Raw genomic sequence first — 21,684 nt, forward strand, 5'->3', positions numbered from 1 at the left:
CAACAACCCGGCTTTATTTCTTTTAAATAAGATTAACCTTCGTTACAGTTTTTCATTGTCTTCCTACTCAAGTCTTCATTCTCCAGATTTACTCTGCAGTAAATAATCTTTCAATTACTCGCTATTTGTTTTTAATTGTTACGCAATTAGCAGCCGCTGATTCTAATGTTCTAATTAAGCTACAAAACTTGGAAATTCAAAATAAATTTTTTGCCGCTTAAAAAAATTTTTTTAATTTTTGAATTTTTTAACCGGAAATTGAATGAAATCTTTTTGTTTTGAGCTACAGATTGTAAAAATATATAAAAATTATTGTTGGTAATTAAAATTTCCGGTGAAAACGAGAAACAAAATAGTGCACACCCTCAGAGCGCGGGGTGTGCGCAATTTTTTCGCTGTCTTTTATGAAGGATTTAATGGCAAGTAATAATTTATTAGCTTGTAATTTAAAGGTCAATGTACTGAATAAAGTAATTCTCAAGATTAAATAGCAAAGCGGATGTCCAGATGCTTTGAGTCAGCTGTCATAACCGTCAATTTATTTTCGAGCACAACTTTTGCCAAATTGCTCAGCGCAAAAAGTAAAATTTAAAATAAAGCTAAAAAAGTAAAGCTTTCGTCAGCTTGCAGATAAGTATAAAAAAAGTATGTTGACTCGTCATAAATATAACTGCTCTGTAACGTATTACGCTCTTTTTTTCAACATCTTACGTTACAAGAGAACTCATAAATAATGTAACGAAAACGATGAGTCCTCCGTTTAAAAAAATAAAAAATAATAATAATGGTTTATAATCCAAGTAAAAAGAAATTGTACAGATCGTTATTTATAGTTTAAACCAGGGGAAAAAGATAATACGAAATTAGAACTCACGCGGCCTTTGTGCTCATGAGCGTCATTAGACGGTATTTTTCAGGGTAGCATCAGTTTTAAGACATGAGAGAACGAGACGGACGGTTTTTTGATCATCTAAAATACAATATTATACAAACTGATGCACACCAGCAAGCAAGTGTCCCTGGGAGGCATTATTGCTGCCAAACATCCAGAATAGACAGGTAATACATTCTTCATTGTCTTGAGTTAATTTACAATTATATTATAACTAAATCCTCAAATAAAATCCCATCGTCTCTGTCTCAGTCTCTGCCCAATTTCATCTCCACCGCTTATATTTATCTGAGTATTTAATATATTTATTTATTTTTTCAAGGTCGAATGCAATAAATTGGCTATCAAATAGGTGAGAATGAAATACTGGTGACAGAGGTTAACACCTTAATGACAGCTATAGAGTATTTAATCGTGCCAATAAATTGGCGCGTGTAGCAATTAAAATAATATCGGATCGTACGATATCACGGTATAATAACACACCAGTGATATGTTGATAAGATCCAATTTGTACACGAGCTGAGCGACTAAATTCTTCCAATTGGGACACCGAATTTATGCGAATAAATTTTTAAGAGGGATGATTAAGTGCGTACATGCGAGTTGATGACAGATACAAGCTGCTTGTATTCTAGCCAGCAATAAAACTGGCCCAGAGAAAATAAAAGTAAACCTCTGGTTGATTAGTTACTTTATCGGTCTATTTATAGGCTATTGCAATTATTGGCATCAACTGTAACCATTTAATTTTTCCACGTCGATTTATGATATTGTTTTTTTTATTTATCATTTTATTATTTGTAGCTGATGGATGTTCGCTGAGGACTGGGGTGTTTAAATGTGGATGAAATTTATTAAAAGATATCGAAAATGTTCAGCTGGCTTGTAGATATAAAAGCTAACGACAGGTTTATGCGAATAAAAAATACATATCAGTGAGATCGGCGAAGTAGAAAAGTCAACTCTCATCTGTCATGTCGAAATTCATGTCGCGAAAATAGTCGCAAGGATGTTTTCTCGAGGTCGGATTTAAGCTCGTAGGAAGCCGCAGCCGGCTGCTGACAACCGCATGATTAAGATTTAGATTACCAGACACTTTTTTATTTGACCATGACCATACTTCTTTTAATAAGACGAAAAAAAATTATTATGTAAGATTTCATTAATTTTATAACAAATTTCGGTGACCAATTCGTTTTTAAATCACGCGCGCATTAAATCACCGCAAATTTTGCCGTAAAATTGCAGCCATTTTATTAATTCCACATATTGAGACTCCGTAGATCCGCACCCGCTATTTTTTTTTAAATTCTTGTTGATGAGTCCTGAGATCTACGGAGTAAAATTTTTTGACGACATTCAAAAATCTGTTTACTTTTTTAAAATTTTATTTGTTGAGTTTTTAAAAAACTACGCGACCAATTAATTTAAAAATTATGTGGTCATTAAATCGTGATACGCTCTTTTATTTGCTGTTGAAATTTTAAAAATAGTTTAATTAGTTTCCCAGATATTAAGAGTCCGTACGCATCCATTAACTCTAATCACCAATAAAACAAAATGGTGATAAATTCCTGAGAACTCGTAACCCAAAAATCTATTTAAAAAAACAATTTAAAAGTTGTTAGAACTCAAATAACCGATAAAATAACAATTACATAAGTATTTTAATAAGCATTAATCTTTATAACATGATTTAAAATTCAATTCGTGCCAAGGATAGCCTACAAGAGACATGTCACCACTAGGTCTTAAAGGAAACAGAAATAGGGTATTGTAACATTTAGCAAATCGAGAAAATTACTACTACTATTATTATTATCAAGCGTGAGAGTAGTTGTCGTGAGTACAAATTTGTACGTGGGCAAGTAGAGCATGCCGGGATCGTACCCAGCAAACCCAGGTAACCCGAGTGACCTCTCGCCTTTTTTAGTTTTAACTAATTACATCTATATAAATATATCGCGGTCTCTCCCGCTCTCCTTACTCCCAGGAACGAGTCTCGGTATCAGAAATCGATATGATACTGAAGTTAGCAGACGTCTAATAATTTTTGAATTTTTTTTTAGACGGTAAACCAGAAGAAAAAAAATATTTTAAAAAATTGCACCTGTAGTTTTTTAAATTTTCTACACGTGCATATTTTTAGTTTTTTTTTTCTTCAAATTTAATTGTTCAAAAAAAAAATCAAAAAATTTTTAATTGTCTGCTAACTTCAGGATCGTGAAATCGATGGCAGCATCTCGGCATATTTAATATTCGTCTAGTTTAATGAACTTGAAAGAAAAGTAGCCGGCGGGTGTCGGGCTGTCAGACTGTCGGCACGTGACCGATACGAACCAAAGGTTTTTAATTTAGTCAGCCCGATACGTCATCACCGGGGCAGAATAAGGTTCGGATCTGTAGCTGTCCCGTCTTACGGCCAAGTAGCCGGTCAAGCCTACGCTCTAGGCCAGGGGCTAGGCTATGCTATTTTCTACCAGCAGCAGCTTATGAACCAAAAATAGAATTTCTCTTTCCTACTATACGTGTTTTTATTTATTTGAGTACACTTACAAGACTTGCCGCTGCCTCCTGCCTCCGGAAAATTATTTAGCATAATAACTACAAGCGTAAGCAAGAGACTAATGCAACTAAACGCTTAATATTTTATAACTTTATTATTATTTTGCTCAATAACGTCATTCATACCCGCCAAGTTCAAAGTGTTCCGCCCACACGTCTGCGTCTATTAAAATATATTTTTAAAAAAATATATATATATTTATATTATATGATAAAGGAAATGTTAAAAATTGTTACCGATTAATCATGATTTAGTCGCTGGGCTTTTTCATTTTTATCAAGATGATGCTGGTGGAGGTGCTGCTGGTGGTGGCAAACGACAGGTGCATTTACGAGGATAAATATCGCTGATGACCCTCATCCAAGTAAGTTTAACTTACGCAGACATTAAAGCCGTCGACGAGAAAGACAACGACAATTTCGAAACATTTGGTAGCGAAAATCCGCGGAGGTATTTTCATATCGACGAGCTTTGCCAGTTGGATATAGGAAACTCGAGGCTACCTGGGGGTAGTTAAAATATATTTTAAGAATTATTAATTCACGCTATCGCTTTTTAATCATTTTTTTTTTTACTTTGTACAGAAGTTTTTTTTGTTCATTTCTTTGATTCGCCGCTTGACGAATTACCGGAAAAAAAATTTCACGGAGGCCTCAATCCCTCATTCTGCTTTGATCTAGGATCCAATTTTTTAATTATTAAGATCTGTATAGATCGAGATTTAAAAAAAAATCAAACTGGAAAAATTTCCGGATTCCATAAAAAAACTTTTGATCATGAATTTTTATAGATCTCGGTATAAAAAAAACTAAAATATAAAAATGATTTTTCACCGGGTAATAAAAATGAATAAATGCTCAGTAAAAATAAGAGACAGAGACAAATTAAAGCTCACGAGTAAAAATTAAACCGGTAGATTTTAGTGGTTATTATTATTAACATCTTAACGTCAGCTATCGAATTAATTTGACATGTGTGAACTACTGAAATATTTAAGTGATGAGCCGAAAACTGTCAGAAAGATTAAATATTTTTTTTTTAGATATTTTAGATTTAAATAGTTTTTTTACAAACTATTTTTCACCGGCTGCATTGAATTGACAATCTCATGGTTTATGGATCTCTGTTACGTGGACAAAGACACTGAGACAGCAAGGCAGAGCTAAAAAACGCCTACACAAAATAGCTAGCGTGTTATTTCGAGGGGTAGCCTTGAGTTGCGGCCAGAGAAAACTTTTGAAATATCGGAAAACAGAGTACCGCTTATTCTTATTTAAAAAACGTTGCAAATTATTATTATTATTACTGTTCAACTTATTTTTTATTGAGTAATACTAATCTGGAGACCGTTATTTCCATTTTGTAAAACGTTTGTTAAGATCTAGTGATCCTGGAATGAATTAACCAGGTCAGTAAACCGCTGGACAGGACGAAGCTGCTCCTAAAATTAATTATTATTGATTGGTATTGGTAATTGTTTCATTACTTGCTTAGTAGTTTACTCGGCTTACCAAATAATTGATTTCGATATTAATGAATGTCTCAGTGGATTATAGAGAGCGACGCGGTAATCTTTGCTCCGCTGGAAATGATCCAGAATTTCTCTCGCCCTGAAATGTCAATCATCCATCTTCATATATATGCATGTCTTTTAATATAATGTAAAAAAATACTTATATTTATATTATTTTTGTAAATCAACAATAATAAGTCTGCCGCGAAAACAAATAACACGAATTTTTAAATTTTTTTAAATTAACTAAAAATTCCCGCGGTAGTATTTTATAAAAATCGTCTATAACTCAATAACTATGAGTCTTATGGTAATTTTTCTCATGACGTTTTTTGTAGAGCATAAAATTTCCTACAAAAAGTTACTCATATATTTTTTTTGTAAAATCAAAATTTGAGCTGCTGTAGCCGTCCCTTGATTTCTGATGACAGCAGTACTCCGAAAGAAAAATTTAAATAAATCTTAAAATGGCTGTAACTTTTTAAATATTGGGTCTAAGTCAATTTAGCAAGAGACCTTTTTTGTAGAGCGTTAAATTTCCTACAAAAAGTTACTCATACATTTTTTTTATAAAATCAAAATTTGAGCTGCTGTAGCTGTCCCTCCATTTCTGATGACAGCAGTACTCCGAAAGAAAAATTTAAATAAATCTTAAAATGGCTGTAACTTTTTAAATATTGGATCTAAGTCAATTTAGCAAGAGACTTTTTTTGTAGAGCGTTAAATTTCCTACAAAAAGTTACTCATACATTTTTTTTATAAAATCAAAATTTGAGCTGCTGGAGCCGTCCCTTCATTTCTGATGACAGCAGTACTCCGAAAGAGAAATTTAAATAAATCTTAAAATGGCTGTAACTTTTTAATTATTGGGTCTAAGAGAATTTTGCTGGAGACCTTTTTTGTAGAGCGTTAAATTTCCTACAAAAAGTTACTCGTACATTTTTTTTGTAAACTCAATATTTTAGTTACTGGAGGTAAAAAACGAGTAGGAAGTAAGCGATTGCCAAGTTGAGCGTAAAATCTCAAGTAAAAAACAAAAATAAAAATAATTTAATAAGAAATTTATAAGTGGCTAGAAACAGCAGAGCAGCACGGGCCTATAAAGATGAATGCATGATAGCAAATTCCCGGGATTATTTATTTTAAAACTAAATCAAGACGAGCAAACTAAAAAGTAACTAGTTATTTAATACTCGTACAAATGTAGTGTAGTGTAGCTACAGATCGTACACAGAGACATAAAAACCTTGGTATTATTATTAAACTTATAACGTCGTTTTATCTAACTTACGGGCCAACCAGACGACAATTTTTCATCCAAATAACGACACTAATCGTTAATAATAATAATTATTTATAAAGTAATCTCTTACGTTCGGTAATTTGACGTCGCTACCAAAACACTTTCTCTGGTGTGAGGTTTTATTGCCAGAGATCCAAACGGTGAAAGTTCTGCGGAGATCTAAATAAATATAAACATTGATATTAACTTTTATTAATTACATTAATTATTAATAAGTTTTACCTCGCTTATATTTATTGGGGATATTTTTTTAGTCCGGATATTAAGCCAAGGAGGCCGCGTTGATTTAGGATCTGGACCGTCTAATTTCTATAAATAAATTTGAATAATTAATTAATTTAATTTACTTTAATTTAATTATTTATTATTTAGATAATTTATTAATAGCTTACGATGTAAGAAAGGTCGGCGCGAATAACATTAACGCAATTAACGTACTCGTGGACTCCATAAAAAATTTCCGAGTTGGTCAGTTCTATTAACCCATCACGGCTGCGAAAACAAATACCGGTAACGATAATAAACATTGAATTTAAAGAGTAAATATTTAAATACTTACAGTCCGCGTTTTTTAATCGCGTGTACGTAAGCTGTTTTTATAAAACAGTACCCACTGTAATAGGAATCCCAGCCCGCATCGTGATATATTTCTTTGTCTGCATAATAAATTAGGTTTTAGCGACTTGTTGATTTAGCTTAAGGTTTAATATTGTTTGTTTGTTTTTAATTATTGTACCTAAATTTACTGGCTCCGAGAATTCGATTTTCGGGGATTCTACCACTAGTATGTGTCCAGCGCTGATGAAGAAATGATACAATTCTTGGAGTATATTTGACTTCAAGGAATCTAGATAATAAATTTTATTTATTAACCTGTTTGGTGTCAGCAATAAATATTCAGATATGATCATGTATTAATTTAAATATAATCATGTATGAATATATGTGATCATATCTGATTTCACGTATATGATCATATCTATCATGTATAGTCACAATTAAAGGTTCAGATTTATATCTGATATCATATAAAAATCCCATTTGCGGGTGCAAATCCATGGTCTGATCATATATGACTATATCTGATATTATATAAGATGGTATATGAAGCCCAAATAACCTGATCACATATGAACATATATGATTTGATATCAGATAGAAAGTCTTATGTGTGAGTGCAGATTTATATTCTAAACATATATGACCATATTTGATCTGATATCAGATAGGAAGTCTTATGTGTGAGTGCAGATTCATAATCTGATTATTTATGATCATATCTGATATTATATATGATTATGTATAAAACCCGCAGGTAGGAATGCAGATTCATCACTTGATCACATATGAGCATATCTGATCTGTTACATATGATCATATCTGATATCAGATAGAAAATCTTATGTGTGAGTGCAGATTTATATTCTAAACATATATGACCATATTTGATCTGATATCAGATAGGAAGTCTTATGTGTGAGTGCAGATTCATAATCTGATTATTTATGATCATATCTGATATTATATATGATTATGTATAAAACCCGCAGGTAGGAACGCAGATTCATAACTTGATCACATATGAACATATCTGATATCATATAGAAAGTCTTGTTTGAGTACAGATTTATATTCTGCACATATATGATCACATCTGAAGTCATATATGATCATGTGTGAAGTCCAAGTTGGGACGCAAATTTTTAACCTGATCATATATTGTCATATATGAACATATATGATTGTATATGATATCAGATATGATTATATTTACATATTTTGTTTTCTGTATTTTTATATGATTTATAATTCCTGCAGTGTGGACATGTGTGATCATATTTTTGGGCTTGATCAGATATAAGGATTCCTATATGGTCAGATATGATCGTAAACATTTTTTTTCCTAAAAAAAAAATTAAATTGACATTTTTTAAGTGTTATAAAAACCTGTATCTAATTTCCTCTTCAACTCATAGCTAATAAACTTGGTATCGTAAATACACGGAAAAATTTTATGAATTTCCTTTTTAAACTCAAAATAATTGCTAGGCAACGGCCGGTAAAATTGTTTGTAAACAAACATGAGATCAAGTAGGGCATTATGCCCAATAATGGGTTTCTTCAAGTCGACCAGCAACTTGAAGACTTTGGTGAACCCTAAATAGTAATCGATAATCTTGTTCTCCAGACTATTATTATCGACTTCCTCTAGAGCTTCTCTAGTCTGAGCATCCACTTTAATGACCAGAATAGTCAGCTTGTCTTTCGACTCAGTCCATATGGATTTGAACGACGACCTCAGCTCTCGCTGGATGTAGCACTGCTGCGCGATGTTGTTACATTTAAGTTCAATAGACCTCTCAGATTTAGAGTCTTTCAGCCATTTCGCCACATCACTTGTCGCCGTAGAAAATACCGACTCGTCATTGCTATTTGAAAATATTGCGTAATTATTTATATAATCATTTACTTTCAATGTGTCCCGGAGTTTCTTTTCCTTCTCCTCATCTAGGTACGATATCCCGTGATAATTTAGCTGCAATAATTAATTAGCCCGCTTAATAAATTAATCAATTAATGATTCTCAAGTTCAATTAATGAATACTAAATAATTATACCTTGTTAAAATTAAAATTATGTCTCGTTAGAAACTCGAGTGCTCCAACTTGCCACAGAAATTGCCTGTCATCAAACGGCAATTGTCTCGGTAACAAATAAAAATTGTATGTGTCAACGACATATTTATTATCGTCTCTTATATATTTATATGTACTTATTCCAAATTGGATTGCGATAAACGAATCGATGTTTTCGCGCAATTTTTTGTATCGCTGTGGCATCGTATCAAATAATCTGTAATTAATAAATGATGTGCAATTTAAATCAACTGACCCTGCAATTATATCGAATCGAATTGTGTTCGATTCGATTCGATATGCACAACTCTTGTCGTTTTATTATTCTAATTACTTGATTATATGAGTGAATGTAACTGACGAGTGGGAATTTTTAAAATTTTGAAATAAATAAATAAAATGTAAGTACGCGCACTTTTTTAAATTTCATTATTTTAAATTTATAAACTTTGCTACACTCACACTCATTTATAAATTTTTAAAATTTTGCCCTTCCCGCCATTTATCGGGGCGATATATTTCGCAATTAATTTATTTAAAAATCATGATTAATAAATAAATTAAAATATTATTTATTTTTTTAAATTACAAAACTTTTTTTCAAATTTTAAAATAATTTTGTCTAAAAAATTCTATTCTATTTTTAAAAATAATAACTATAAATAAGAGTGTGAATTTTGACTGACAGGTGACAATTTTTTTAATTTTTGAGTAAATAAATTAAGTGTAAGAAAAATAAAAATTAAAAAATCTGTGCGCGTATTTTTTTAAATTCCATTATTTTGATTTATTTTTTTAAAATTTATAAACCTTCTCATTGCTGCATTCACACTCATTTATAAATTTTTCAAATTTTGCCTTTCCCGCCATTTATCTGGGTGACATATTACGCAATTAATTTTATTTATTTTAAAATAATAATTAATAAATAAATTCAAATATTATTTATTTTTTTAAATTACAAAACCGACTTTTTTTCAAATTTTCAAATTATTTTGTCGAAAAATTCTATTCTATTTTTAAAAATAATAATTATAAATAAGAGTGTGAATTTTGACTGACAGGTGACAATTTTTTAAATTTTTGAGTAAATAAATTAAGTGTAAGTAAAATAAAAATTTAAAAATCTGTGCGCGGATTTTTTTAAATTCCATTATTTTGATTTATTTAAAATTTAAAAATTCACTGATGTCTGCTGGATTCACATCTTAATTTATTTAAATAATTTCCATTGTTTAGTTTAAAAAAAAAATAATTTTGATCTTACGATAAATCGGCAACATTTTCCTCCTTAATTCCACTAAATTCGGCATCGATTGCAATAAAAGCGGCATTTTTTAATGACAGTTTAATTTTATCATAATTATTTATAAAATTGTTATCTAATATTTCGTTCATATTTATTTTTATTTACTTATTTTTTTTTATACAAATAAAAATAGGTTATGATAACATGTAAATACCACGTGTGTTTACTTGATATATATATAAATATATATACATATATTTCAAGTACCTTCCGTACAAAAATTTTTAAAAAACTTCTCAAGGTCAAAAAAGACTGAATAAATTTTTAAAAAATTGTGGGGAATCACAAAAAAAATTTTAAACGTATACTTTATTTAATAAAACGTTATTATAACATAACGATTTAATTAATTATTAATTATTACATTAAAATTATAATAAACAAAATTATTACAAAATTCCTTTACCTTTAAAATAAAAAAAAAAAAATTATTTATATTTATAATTATAAATTTATATTTATAATTCGGCAAGTTTTACAATTAAAAAATATGCATTGATTAAAAATAGACATATATATTTATACATTATATATATATAATTTTTTCTTATAAATAAAAATTGACAATTACAGTATTTTTATTATTATTATTATTATTATTATTATTATTATTACTATCATTATTAATAAGTAATTTATCTATAAAAAAATGATCAAGTAAAATCTTCGACACCTATAAAAGTGCGCTGATTATTTTTAAATTAATAATCGCTGTAACGGACGTAATTATATACATGAAAAATATTTTATTCAATTTCCTATTTCTATGCGTGGAGGATTTCCTTTCTCACGATGACAATCTCAAAAAATTATCGTAATATTGACGTACTTTTGATGTCGATTCAATAAATCGACAAGTACGTTATCAATTATTGCGATTAAATAATAATAGCAGCTAAGGGTGTACTCAACTCCAGACGTCAGTGGAGTAACGTTTCTGTGTCTCCATTTTCTTAATGTAGTCAGCAGCCTGCATTTCAGTCATTTTACCTTTTTCTTGTACTACTTTCAGTAAAATATTGTGTACATCACGAGCCATATTACGCGCGTCACTAAAAATAATAATTAATAATTAATGATTAAAATATTTTTAAAATAAAATATTCGACCACCAGCTTAAAAATTAAATGACAATTTGTCGGTAATTAATGAGCTAGTGGCGCAAAAAAATTAAACTTACCCGCAGATGTAAACGTGACCATTTTTAGCGCCAATTACATCCCAGATCTCGTCCTTATTTTTCTCTAGCAGATGAGTTACATAAATTTTCTTCTCCTGCTCGCGACTGAAGGCCGTGTGCAGCTTCAGGGTTCCGCTCTTAACGTAGGCCTCTAACTCATCGCGGTAAAGAAAATCTTCTTTGCTTTTGCGGCACCCGAAGTAGAGAATGGTGTCGCCGACTTCTTTGCCTTCTTTGCGGGCTGTGTCGCGTTCTTGGATGAACCCGCGGAAGGGAGCGATGCCGGTACCGGGTCCGACCATGATGATTGGAGTGATGGTGCGCACTGGGAGCCTGAACTGCGACTTCCTTACGAAAATAGGGACGTAGCTGGGAGGATCAGTTGGGTGTTTATTTTTGAGCCAGGTGGTGGTTACTCCGTGATTGATGCGCCCGGTGGGTGTCTTGTACTCGACGACGACGGCGGTTATGTGAATTGACGTCGGGTGTAGCTTCGGAGACGAAGATATGGAGTAGTAACGACACTGGAGACGTGGTAGCAGCTCGCAGAGATGGTCCAGCGCTGGTTTCAGACTCGGAATGTCTTCGAGAATGTGGACGATGTTGCGGTTTTCGTTGGTAACCCACTGGTGGAAGAGCGCTTTGCCTTCGGCGGTTGTCGAGGCCATGAGCTTCAGTTTCTCTTTGTCTGCTGGGTCGCTGCAGTACTCAGCCAGTTCTTTTAGAACGTGAGTCCTGGGGTTGCTGGTAATGTCGATGTAGTGCGTAAGCGCTGTTCTGTACGAACAGGGACAAGGGAACGGATGCTTCTTGGTTGATTCCTCGTCGGTGTTTGTCAACGTTATCACGGTATCCAAGTCAACTTCGCATACCTTTCCTATTTTTTCAACCAGTTCGCTGTTGTTGACCGGGTAAACCGCCACGTGGTCTCCAGCGTCGTACCGCATCTTGGATCCCTCGATATCAAACTCGATGTGCATACACGAGCGCTCTGATGTCGGGCCATGGAGCTCACGGTTAACTTTCACTGGTGCTAAATACGGATTCTTAGCATCGAATGGTCTGGAATAAAAAATTATTTTTAATTATCTAGATTTAAAATTTAAATTCTCACTACTGCTATCATATTTTCCCGCCTTCAACCACTTGTAACTTTTAAAATATTGACTTTACAAAAAAAAGTTCTAATACTTTTTTGTAGAGAATCTAACGCTCTACAAAAAAGGTCTTGAGTTACAAATCGATAAATCGATAAACAAAAAAGTTACAAGCGGTTCAATACACAGGATCATAATCGGCGAATTAAAATTCAGTTTGGAAGAAATACTTACGGTCGCTGATTAACCAACGAATGGAGACGTGCTATTTCTCCAGTGTACACTCTGTCAGCCGGTACATCGACATGTTCAGTTAATTTGTACTGCCGGATGCTGACATCTTCTCCAGCGCCTTCGATACCAAAGAAGTCGCAGACCGCCGGCCAGAATTTGTCTTTCCATGTTATGAAGTCGTCCTCAATGCTGCGGAAATTTTTAAAATCATTAAAATAATTCACTAAATAATTAAATAATTAAACAATTAAACAAAAATAAATGTAATTACTTGGCATCGTCATCTCCCAGTCCGCATTCAAAAACTCTCGTGGCCCCAAGCTGTTCAAGTCTAAAGTCAACATAAGTAGCAACCTCATTGTAATGTTCGTACGTCTTGTTACCCAATCCAAAGACCTGAAATTACCATAAACCATTTATTAATATCTTGATTGTAAATAATTAATCTAATGACCCCTGGTACTCCAAAAAAAATATAAAATTTCCATGGTTGCATAATAAAAGCAATTAAAAGTAAATTTTCTAGAGTAATTACACTTATAACCAGCAAAATTACTCTGCTATTAAATTTAAAAAAACTAAACAGTTTAAATTTTAAAATTACATTTTTCGTTCTACTTAGTGACGAAAACCTCCGCTGCGTGACGTTGACGTTAGTATTCAAACTTCTGATAATAATTACTAAATTACGTGTAACAGAAGTCAATTTACAGAATTTAATATTCATAATAATTAAAATAAATTTGAAATTGTAATTACGAGTTAGAAAATCAATAAATTTTCAGAAATTATTTTTTTAAATCCGATTATAGGGAAAATTTATAAATTTACACTGGTGGTTATGTAACCGGATTTATATCAATTAATAAATATGACATTTTTATTTATATATTTAATGTGTCATTTAACTGATAACACTTTACTTTGAATATGAAATTTAAATTGAAAACGTTGTTATTAACTTGCAAGTTTATTAGAAACTGAGGTTAGTTTTCAATAGATTTTTTTTTAAGTTTCTAATTTACCAGCAGTTGGTAAAGACACTGGTCTAGATGATTAGACAGTTGATAGATAAAAAAAAGTGCGATTAAAAATAATTACTTCAGCACCCGCGTAATGAGAAAAAGTCTCGCGCTTCGGCGCGCGCGAAATTGCGGGAAAATTTTAAACTTTTAAAAGAAAAATATTGTGCACCATATACTGGTTTTTATTTTTGAATTTTGGAAACAATGACAGATGTACCGGCTGAAAAAATGAGTGTGAATGTAGCAGACATCGAACAAATTTAAAAATATAAATACATGGAGTAAATAATTTAAAAAATGCACTTACTAATTTTTAAATTTTTTAAATGCGCATTTTTTAAAAATTTAATTTCGTTAGTTATTTACTCTATTTATTTGAAATTCAAAATTTGTCTGATGTCTGCTACACTCACACTCATCTGAAAAAAATGGCGGCGAATGCCGAAAAAATTCGGAGCGACCCGAATTCACCCGAAGCGAATTAATTTTTACGTCCTACTTTACTCGCAATGAGAAAAAGTCTCGAGTTTTTAAAATAAATATTTTCTAAACTCGAAATAATTTTCAAATTTCATAATCATGAGCATAAAATTTTGTGAAGAAAAAAAAAAAATTCACTAGGTTCCATTTGAAATTATTGAGCAAAAAATACTTTGAGTGAACGTGAGAAAAAAACTCATAGCGCGGATGCTGAGGGTCGAAAACGATTTAATTGAATGACCGATATCCTGTAGTATAAAATAATTCAAACGCTCGTTCCTGAATAAATTTATGAATAGAAAGCAGGAAAACTTACGGCGTAATTAAGTCCCGTAAGATCAGCGTCGCCATTTTTGAGCCAATCTACAAACTCCATTGCGTTGTCAGTAGGATCGCCTTCTCCGTAGGTAGCCAGACAAAAAACAGCAAGACTGTTTGATATTTGCTTCAAATTAACAAGTTCCTCCATGTCGCATTCTTCTGGATCAGCGACCATTCCTTTCATTCGATAGCGGACACCTTCTTTGGCCAATCTTCCAGCGAATTCTTCTCCAGTTCCTGTTTGACTGCCATAAAATACAACGAGACTACGTCCGGATGTTCGTAACTTTTTTATAAATGAGTTCTCCGTAGGTGCCGTTGATGTAAAACTCGTTGGCCTGTAAGATAAATCCTGGTTATTGATGAAATTAATTAATAGATTGAGTAACTGGTGATCTTGGTAACTGTATTGCTTACTGTATCGAATAAGATTTAGTCGCTGGCGGCAAATCATCTTGTCTGTTTCTTTTCAGAACGTACCAGATTGCCGCGAAAAGTAATAATGCAAGTAATACTAGATCCAAAGTACTCAAGAATGATTCTGATGACAATTCCGGGCTGTTTTCACCTTCGTAAACTGGTGGACTTGTCATTCTTACAGCCTTCGGTTGAGATGCGTCGGCTGTCTGTTTAATTAATTTATTATCCATTAATTACTTCATCACAATTATCATCATTATTATTATTATTATTATCTGTCAGTAATCTCGAGTAATTTTTTTTGATAACTTGACAGGTATCATGATTTATTTTTAAAATATTTATCTAACGACGGAGATAAACATAAATAATGACTAGTAAAATAACAAGTGATTTTGAGTTTAAGATGGACAAGTTGACTCCTTTTTCGACGGTTGATTTAACAAGAGATAAAATGAAAAATGTTAAAAAGAATAAAGAAAAAAATTAAAAGGATAAAAAAGTGAGGACGAACTGGATGGAGATGGAGAAAAACCGGTCGCCCAAAGACTCTGTTGGCATACCAATGAATAATATCGGGAGAAACCGGGATATTCTGGATTTATATACATGTATATATGTATATATATATATATATGTAGATGATTATGTGTACATATAAGCCGCGAGTTAATTTCTATTACGTATTCTGTAGTTATACAATCGGTTTGTAATAAATAATAGTAAAAATATAAATTCGATGACAAAAAATATTCGAAATTTGAATTATAATTAAATGAATGTTGATTGTCGGTTATGTAAGTGATTAGTGGGTCGCTAAAATAAATTTAATTGGTACAGACGATAAAATAATGAGCATTTAATTATGATTGCTAGTTGATTTAATTTTTTTTAAATATCGGCGGTTTTTTAAATTTGAATCCTAGCAATTTTAAACAGGCGGGAAATTTTATTTATTTAAAAAAAAAATTAATTATCTAGTTTTTTAAATTGGAGTTATTAATGATTGTTTATTTATAAATTTTGTTCAGATAAACTGTCCGAGTTTTAAACCAGTGACCGATATTTTAATCAATTTGTGTCTACTCTGTTATCAATAATTTAAAAATTTTAAATTACTGTACCCTAAATATTTAGTTTCTATATTTAATTTTTTTTTTAATATTTAAGCGCTTAATAAAAAATTTAAGTACTCGAGTTTAAAAACTATTAAAAATTTATTACCACGAATTGGTGATTAATTTTTTTGTAAGACAGTAAAAAATTATAATTATTAAAAAAAAAAAATTAATAATGAATTTATAAAAAGAGTTCAAGGTTAATTTAGTCAATAAAATATGAAATGCAAAAAAGTTTGACGTAATATTTAAATACATAAAACATCATTTCAAACCTCTATTACGCACCGAACGGAAATATTATTTAAAGGTTCAAACTTTAGTTTTTTTAGCGCGTACCTGCTTATAGACACGTAGACACCTCATAAATATTAGTCCCCTAAATAGTACAGGTCAGTTTTAAAATTAAAAAATTCAATTTTTCATCCGCTAAATGACGTGGCCGCAAAAATAAATTAATGCTAAAACTTTTAGCGGCTTAAATAAAATAAAATAAAAATATAGAATGTGCGAGAATACAAGATCATGTAACGCGAAAGGAAAATCTTGTAAACTTTCTCCGAGTTTAGCTAAAGCAATTTACTGATCAATGATCGGTTAGAATACTCACCGGTAAATCCATCGTTTATTTAAATAATTTATCAGTACCGAGTACGAGCAAATTATTTATCAATTATTATAATAAATTATTAATTTTAAATTTATAATTGCAGGCTGCTAATTACAATTTGTAATTAACTTTGATTTCTGATCAATTGATTTATTTGCCAATGGAGAGATCACTGGAGACACGAGAGGAGAAAAGCAACTGAAGGTTTTTCCGGATCCTTTGAACTGGACACTACTTGCGGGCACTACCAACAACTCTCGACTACTTGGGACTTGGGGGGCTACCAAAGATACCACTTACACTCTCCTTCTGGTCAAAGCCTGGCCAATAAAGTGGGCTGACAAGTTAAGCGGTCATACGTCTACACAAATCAGTGCTTCATGTACCATACCCATGTACGTGCTACCGCTACCAAGACACTGGTGTGTAAAATAAAATGTGCGACCAGGCAAATGAAAAACCGACGAGTCATCAGCTTCAATACATTAACGTCTTCGTGCAATGTTCAATTTTTACGTACGACGTAATTTCGCGTTTTCAATATTTCATTGTATAATTAACTCATCATTCACGTTTTTTTTTTACTCCATTTATAATTTTATCAGTGGAAAAATTAAACATTTATTATGATAGTAAAGTTAGCGATGCTGAAGTAAACCGACGTCCAATGACTTTTGGATTTTTTTTAAACATTAGATTGTAAAAAAAAAATTGTACATGTAGTTTTTTAAATTTTCTACCTGTGCATATTTTTAGTTTTTATTTTTTTATAATTTATTTGTGGAAAAAAAATCCGGAAATCGTTAATTGTCTGTTGGCTTCAGGATCATAAGTTAGCGGACAGCTGACAATTTTGGAAACTATTGAAATAATAAATTGACATGTTTATAAAATAAAAAAAAAAAAATACATGTAGACAATTCAAAATTCAGTACATGCATTTTTTTAAATTTTATTATTTTAATTATTTAATTTTTATGATCCTGAAGTTACCAGACAACTAAAAATTTTTGAATTTTTTTTTTAACGAATCGATTGCAAAAAAATGAAAAATGAAAATATGCACATGTAGAAAATTTAAAAAACTACAAGTGCAATTTTTTCAAATATTTTTTTTTTTTATTATTTATCGCTTCAAATAAATTTCAAAAATTATTAGACGTCGGCTAACTTCAATATCATTAATTTTTTTATATGTAATTAAAAAATTTTCGTATGTCTGCTGCATTTACACTCATACATTTATTTAATAAATATTGAAAATAAATTTTTATAAATAATTTCATTAGTTTTTTATCTATAGGCCATTACACAAATATTAATTTAAAAAATTTTTTTATCGGTTCAAAATAAAATTTTGACTTTTTTTAGATTTCATTCACTGAAATTTTATTCGGAGTCGAATTAAAAATATAAATATTTTTTTAAAAAATCATTGTAATTAAATTTATAAAAAAAAAATAATTAATTTACTATATGATAAATGATAAATAAAATCATAAATAAACAACAAATTCATTAAAAATATTTTACTCAGTAATCTCGAGTATTTACAAGGTCAACAGTATGCACGTGTAAAGGCTACGTAATAAATAATAAAAAAAATCTAATTGACAATCATGACGTTAATAAAATATTATTTATATTCGCATCAGTTTTTTTAATTCTCCCAAATATGAGCGACTCAAAAAAAATTTTAAAAAAATACAAACGAAAAAATTCCAGTGTAATGAATACTTCTAACACTTTTCTATTACAGCGAATAATATTCTACCACGTAGTCGACATTACTTAAATATTCCACGCGAACTTGGTGACACGCTACATAAATTAAACTGTGATTAGGCGAAAAAATTTAAAACATTAATGGGCGGTAGTTAATTAAAATGACTCATGCATTGTCATATATATGAGTATATTATACTTTTCGTAGATTTTAATTTTAATTACCGATAATAATATCAAACTTTTAAATTAAATTCAATAAAAGATTCAAAAGATTGAGTCTGACCAAGAAATCTTTTTTTATTTTATTTATTATTTTATTTCTCGCCAACATTCACGGCCGTCGTTTTACCTTGAACGCAACGTTTATAAGTTCGTTGATTCAATCATCAGTTTATCGAGACTTTGATATTTTTTTATTTCAAGTCATTTGTCAATTATTTTATAAAAAATTTTTATTTATACTTCAATTGTTTTATGACATTTTAATTTGGATTAAAAAATTTTAAGTTTAAATTCTCTGTCAAGATAAATTTATTTTTAATGGAAATTAATGAGTCAAATTTAAATAATATTGGCATGATTATAATAACAATAATTAATACGATTTTTTTTAACTATTTGGTGTACAAAAAAGATCAGGAGAAGAACGAAAAAAATTAAATTTAACGAGGTAACGTTTTTTATCAGCCTTGGGAATTTTTGAATAATTTTTTCTGTTTAAAACATCTTTGGTTTTACTTTAATTACTTTTACTATTAAGTGTAATTAAGAACTAGACTTTAGACTATTGGTAATATTTTAGTAATTAAATTAACTGATAATTACTATTGGTTTTTAATTACTTTAAGCGTTTGCTCAAAGATAATTTCTCTTTATCTTAAGATTGATTAGATTCCGATTAAATTATCGCGCGTTATGGCTTAGGAACTAAAATTGTTGCTTTTAAAATTCAAAATGTTTCCTGCCTAAGTTCTGATAAATTCAAAATTATCTAAATAACGAGGGTCTAAACTCGTGATATATTTAAGTGCATTTTCCTGGGGAAGGAAAACTACCTGAGATTTTAAGAATAAAAATGAAAGTCATGAGTCATCGAGTATCTGGAGATTGAAAACTAAAACTCGTTTTCAGTTAATGCGCTCGCGAGTTATAAAATTTAAACTGCTTTAATAAATATGTAAGCATATGTATAATATATAATATATACACAATAATAATTTTACTTCCTGTATGTAAATAAATAAACTTTCTTGACTGGGTAACCGTCTCTAAAAATTATGAGTAATTTCGCTCGATTTAAATTTTTTAAATTTGCCGCCTAAATAATTTAAAATTTAAAATCTTGATAATTTGTAATTTTTATAAAAATGAATTCATTTCAGGGATTGGAAGGATTTGTAAAATGACGACACTGCCCAAGTACGAAAAAGGTGCAAGGAACGACAAAGATTACGTCGAGAGTATGATAGAGACGGAAAATTATGAAAATCTGAAGAAAGCTTCCAAGGCGACCAAGTACGCGTGGAAGAAAAATTCCGACGTGGACAAATTTTGTAACCGGATACTAGAGAAAACCCAAAAAAGATTTTTTTAAATTTAAAAAGGGAAAAATTGTCGCGCCAAAATTCAAATTCTAGTGCTGACGTAAAACGAATGTTTGTATGAAAAATAATCTGGTGAATTTTTGGGGTAAATAAAATGTCTTTATAAAAAATCTGTGTCAATGTTACTGATAATTAAAGTCACAAATTTAAAGACTGAAAAATAAAAATAATAGTCGGGATCAGAATTCGATTTTGAATCCATAGCAATAAATTTAAATCCGTTGATATAGATAGCAATTTCTACATGTGTATCTCAGTTTACACTACCGTGGTAAAAATATATATATAAATAAAAAAAATATATATTTTTTAACTTGAACCTTGATCCTAGATACATTATTTATCGCTCGACAGAACAGAATCACACAATGCAAGAATATTTAAATAAATCGACGATTTGTTGAGCAAAAATCTAAAATAAATATTCGCTATTTAAATTCATACAAGATAAGAAACTTGAGCCAGACACTTTAGACATTCAGGAATACAATAAAACCTCAAATAAAACATAATGAATTCTATAACTCATAAATATGTTCTATCAACAAGTGATAAAAAATAACAATAAAAAAAAATGTTGACAAATAGATTCGTAGATAAAAATTCAAACGTCAAAAAATATTTTTAAAAATCAGTCTCACCTGGATCGGAATCTGGATCCTCAGAATAAAAAATAAATAAATAAAGAGGATGAATTAAAGCAGCTGATGGATCATGAATGCAACACGTGACCATGTGACTTAATACACGATCTACGAGGACGATTGTGTTCCTCTACGTTGCTGTTATCGTGTCTTGTCTATCAATCACTTCTCTCTCGCTCTTGTTTAAAATTACCCCCACCTAGTTCACCATTACGCGCAGACGTACTTTTTATTTTATTCTGCTGCTGGCTTTTCGTTTTCGTCTTATTATTTTTTTTTATTTTCGTTGGACGTATTTTTCCTGGGTAGTGACTTCCGGTAACGCAACACACTGGACACCTGGGTTTAAAACTACTTAATGACTCGGCTTACGTCTTTAATAACAATCACCTCCGTCTGATTACGATTGACTTCTTGATGACGTTGACTTGATTAATTTATACTCTAGTTTTCAGAGAATACTTAACTTGTACTTGTACTGTAATTATATATATGAGTTGTTGATATTATTTTTTATTTTTATGTATATATTTTTATCGACATATATCTTGTATATATATATATGTATACATAAAGTGTAATGGAGTAATGGACAAACACCTTTCCCGACGACGGATAAAAACCGACTGCGACTGACGTACCAAGAGACCCACAAGACTTTTAGATTTTAACGTCAGTATTTAGGAAGGGGATCTCTGGGAATTTTATGTGGAATTCTTAATAATTAAATTTTTAAAAAATACAGCTAATAATTATGATCCTGAAGTTAGCAGACATTTAAAAATTTTTGAATTTTTGTATTTCAACAAATTAATTGTAAAAAAATATGACACTGAAGTTAGCAGACGTCTAATAATTTTTGGATTTTTTTTTAGACGATAAAAAATTTTTAAAAAAATATTTGAAAAAATTGCACCTGTAGTTTTTTAAATTTTCTACATGTGCATATTTTTATATTATTTTTTTGCAGTTGATTTATTGAAAAACGAAAATTCAAAAAT

At 30.5% G+C, this 21,684-nt stretch overlaps 2 protein-coding genes and 2 long non-coding RNA genes across 7 annotated transcripts; 2 read left to right on the forward strand and 2 right to left on the reverse strand.

Annotated features, from left to right (window-relative positions):
• The first annotated feature begins 71 nt into the window (after positions 1 to 71).
• Positions 72 to 1,719, forward strand: LOC130664764 (uncharacterized). Of its 3 annotated transcripts, XR_008989467.1 has the most exons (4): positions 72 to 318; positions 453 to 645; positions 834 to 1,059; positions 1,215 to 1,719. It is a non-coding gene; the product is annotated as an uncharacterized LOC130664764 (long non-coding RNA). The 3 variants fall into 3 exon arrangements; XR_008989465.1 differs by having other exon boundaries at positions 77 to 645; XR_008989466.1 differs by having other exon boundaries at positions 80 to 645; positions 918 to 1,059.
• Positions 1,720 to 3,259: 1,540 nt separating this feature from the next.
• On the reverse strand, positions 3,260 to 10,467 carry LOC130664766 (pre-piRNA 3'-exonuclease trimmer-like). The gene is made up of 12 exons (XM_057464856.1): positions 10,181 to 10,467; positions 8,896 to 9,130; positions 8,225 to 8,813; positions 7,014 to 7,124; positions 6,837 to 6,933; positions 6,670 to 6,769; positions 6,500 to 6,586; positions 6,348 to 6,436; positions 4,973 to 5,071; positions 4,037 to 4,902; positions 3,698 to 3,964; positions 3,260 to 3,623 (listed from the first exon to the last, which is right to left on the reverse strand). Exons 1-10 carry the CDS (start codon positions 10,309 to 10,311, stop codon positions 4,836 to 4,838), a joined length of 1,605 nt encoding a protein of 534 aa, XP_057320839.1. The 5' UTR covers positions 10,312 to 10,467; the 3' UTR covers positions 3,260 to 3,623; positions 3,698 to 3,964; positions 4,037 to 4,835.
• Positions 10,468 to 10,721: 254 nt separating this feature from the next.
• Positions 10,722 to 21,301, reverse strand: LOC130664765 (NADPH--cytochrome P450 reductase). 2 transcript variants are annotated; one of them, XM_057464855.1, is made up of 7 exons: positions 20,681 to 21,301; positions 14,977 to 15,185; positions 14,555 to 14,897; positions 13,005 to 13,129; positions 12,734 to 12,922; positions 11,403 to 12,464; positions 10,722 to 11,274 (listed from the first exon to the last, which is right to left on the reverse strand). In XM_057464855.1, the coding sequence occupies exons 2-7, from the start codon at positions 15,150 to 15,152 to the stop codon at positions 11,130 to 11,132; spliced, it is 2,040 nt and encodes a 679-aa protein (XP_057320838.1). In that variant the 5' UTR covers positions 15,153 to 15,185; positions 20,681 to 21,301; the 3' UTR covers positions 10,722 to 11,129. The 2 variants fall into 2 exon arrangements, with proteins under 2 accessions (XP_057320838.1, XP_057320837.1); XM_057464854.1 differs by lacking the exon at positions 20,681 to 21,301 and adding an exon at positions 16,708 to 16,871.
• Positions 15,157 to 21,115, forward strand: LOC130664767 (uncharacterized). The gene is made up of 4 exons (XR_008989468.1): positions 15,157 to 15,295; positions 15,386 to 17,223; positions 18,467 to 19,105; positions 19,818 to 21,115. It is a non-coding gene; the product is annotated as an uncharacterized LOC130664767 (long non-coding RNA).
• Positions 21,302 to 21,684: the final 383 nt, after the last annotated feature.

Source organism: Microplitis mediator, chromosome 3 (genome assembly GCF_029852145.1).
Source record: "Microplitis mediator isolate UGA2020A chromosome 3, iyMicMedi2.1, whole genome shotgun sequence".
NCBI classification, from domain to species: domain Eukaryota; kingdom Metazoa; phylum Arthropoda; class Insecta; order Hymenoptera; family Braconidae; genus Microplitis; species Microplitis mediator.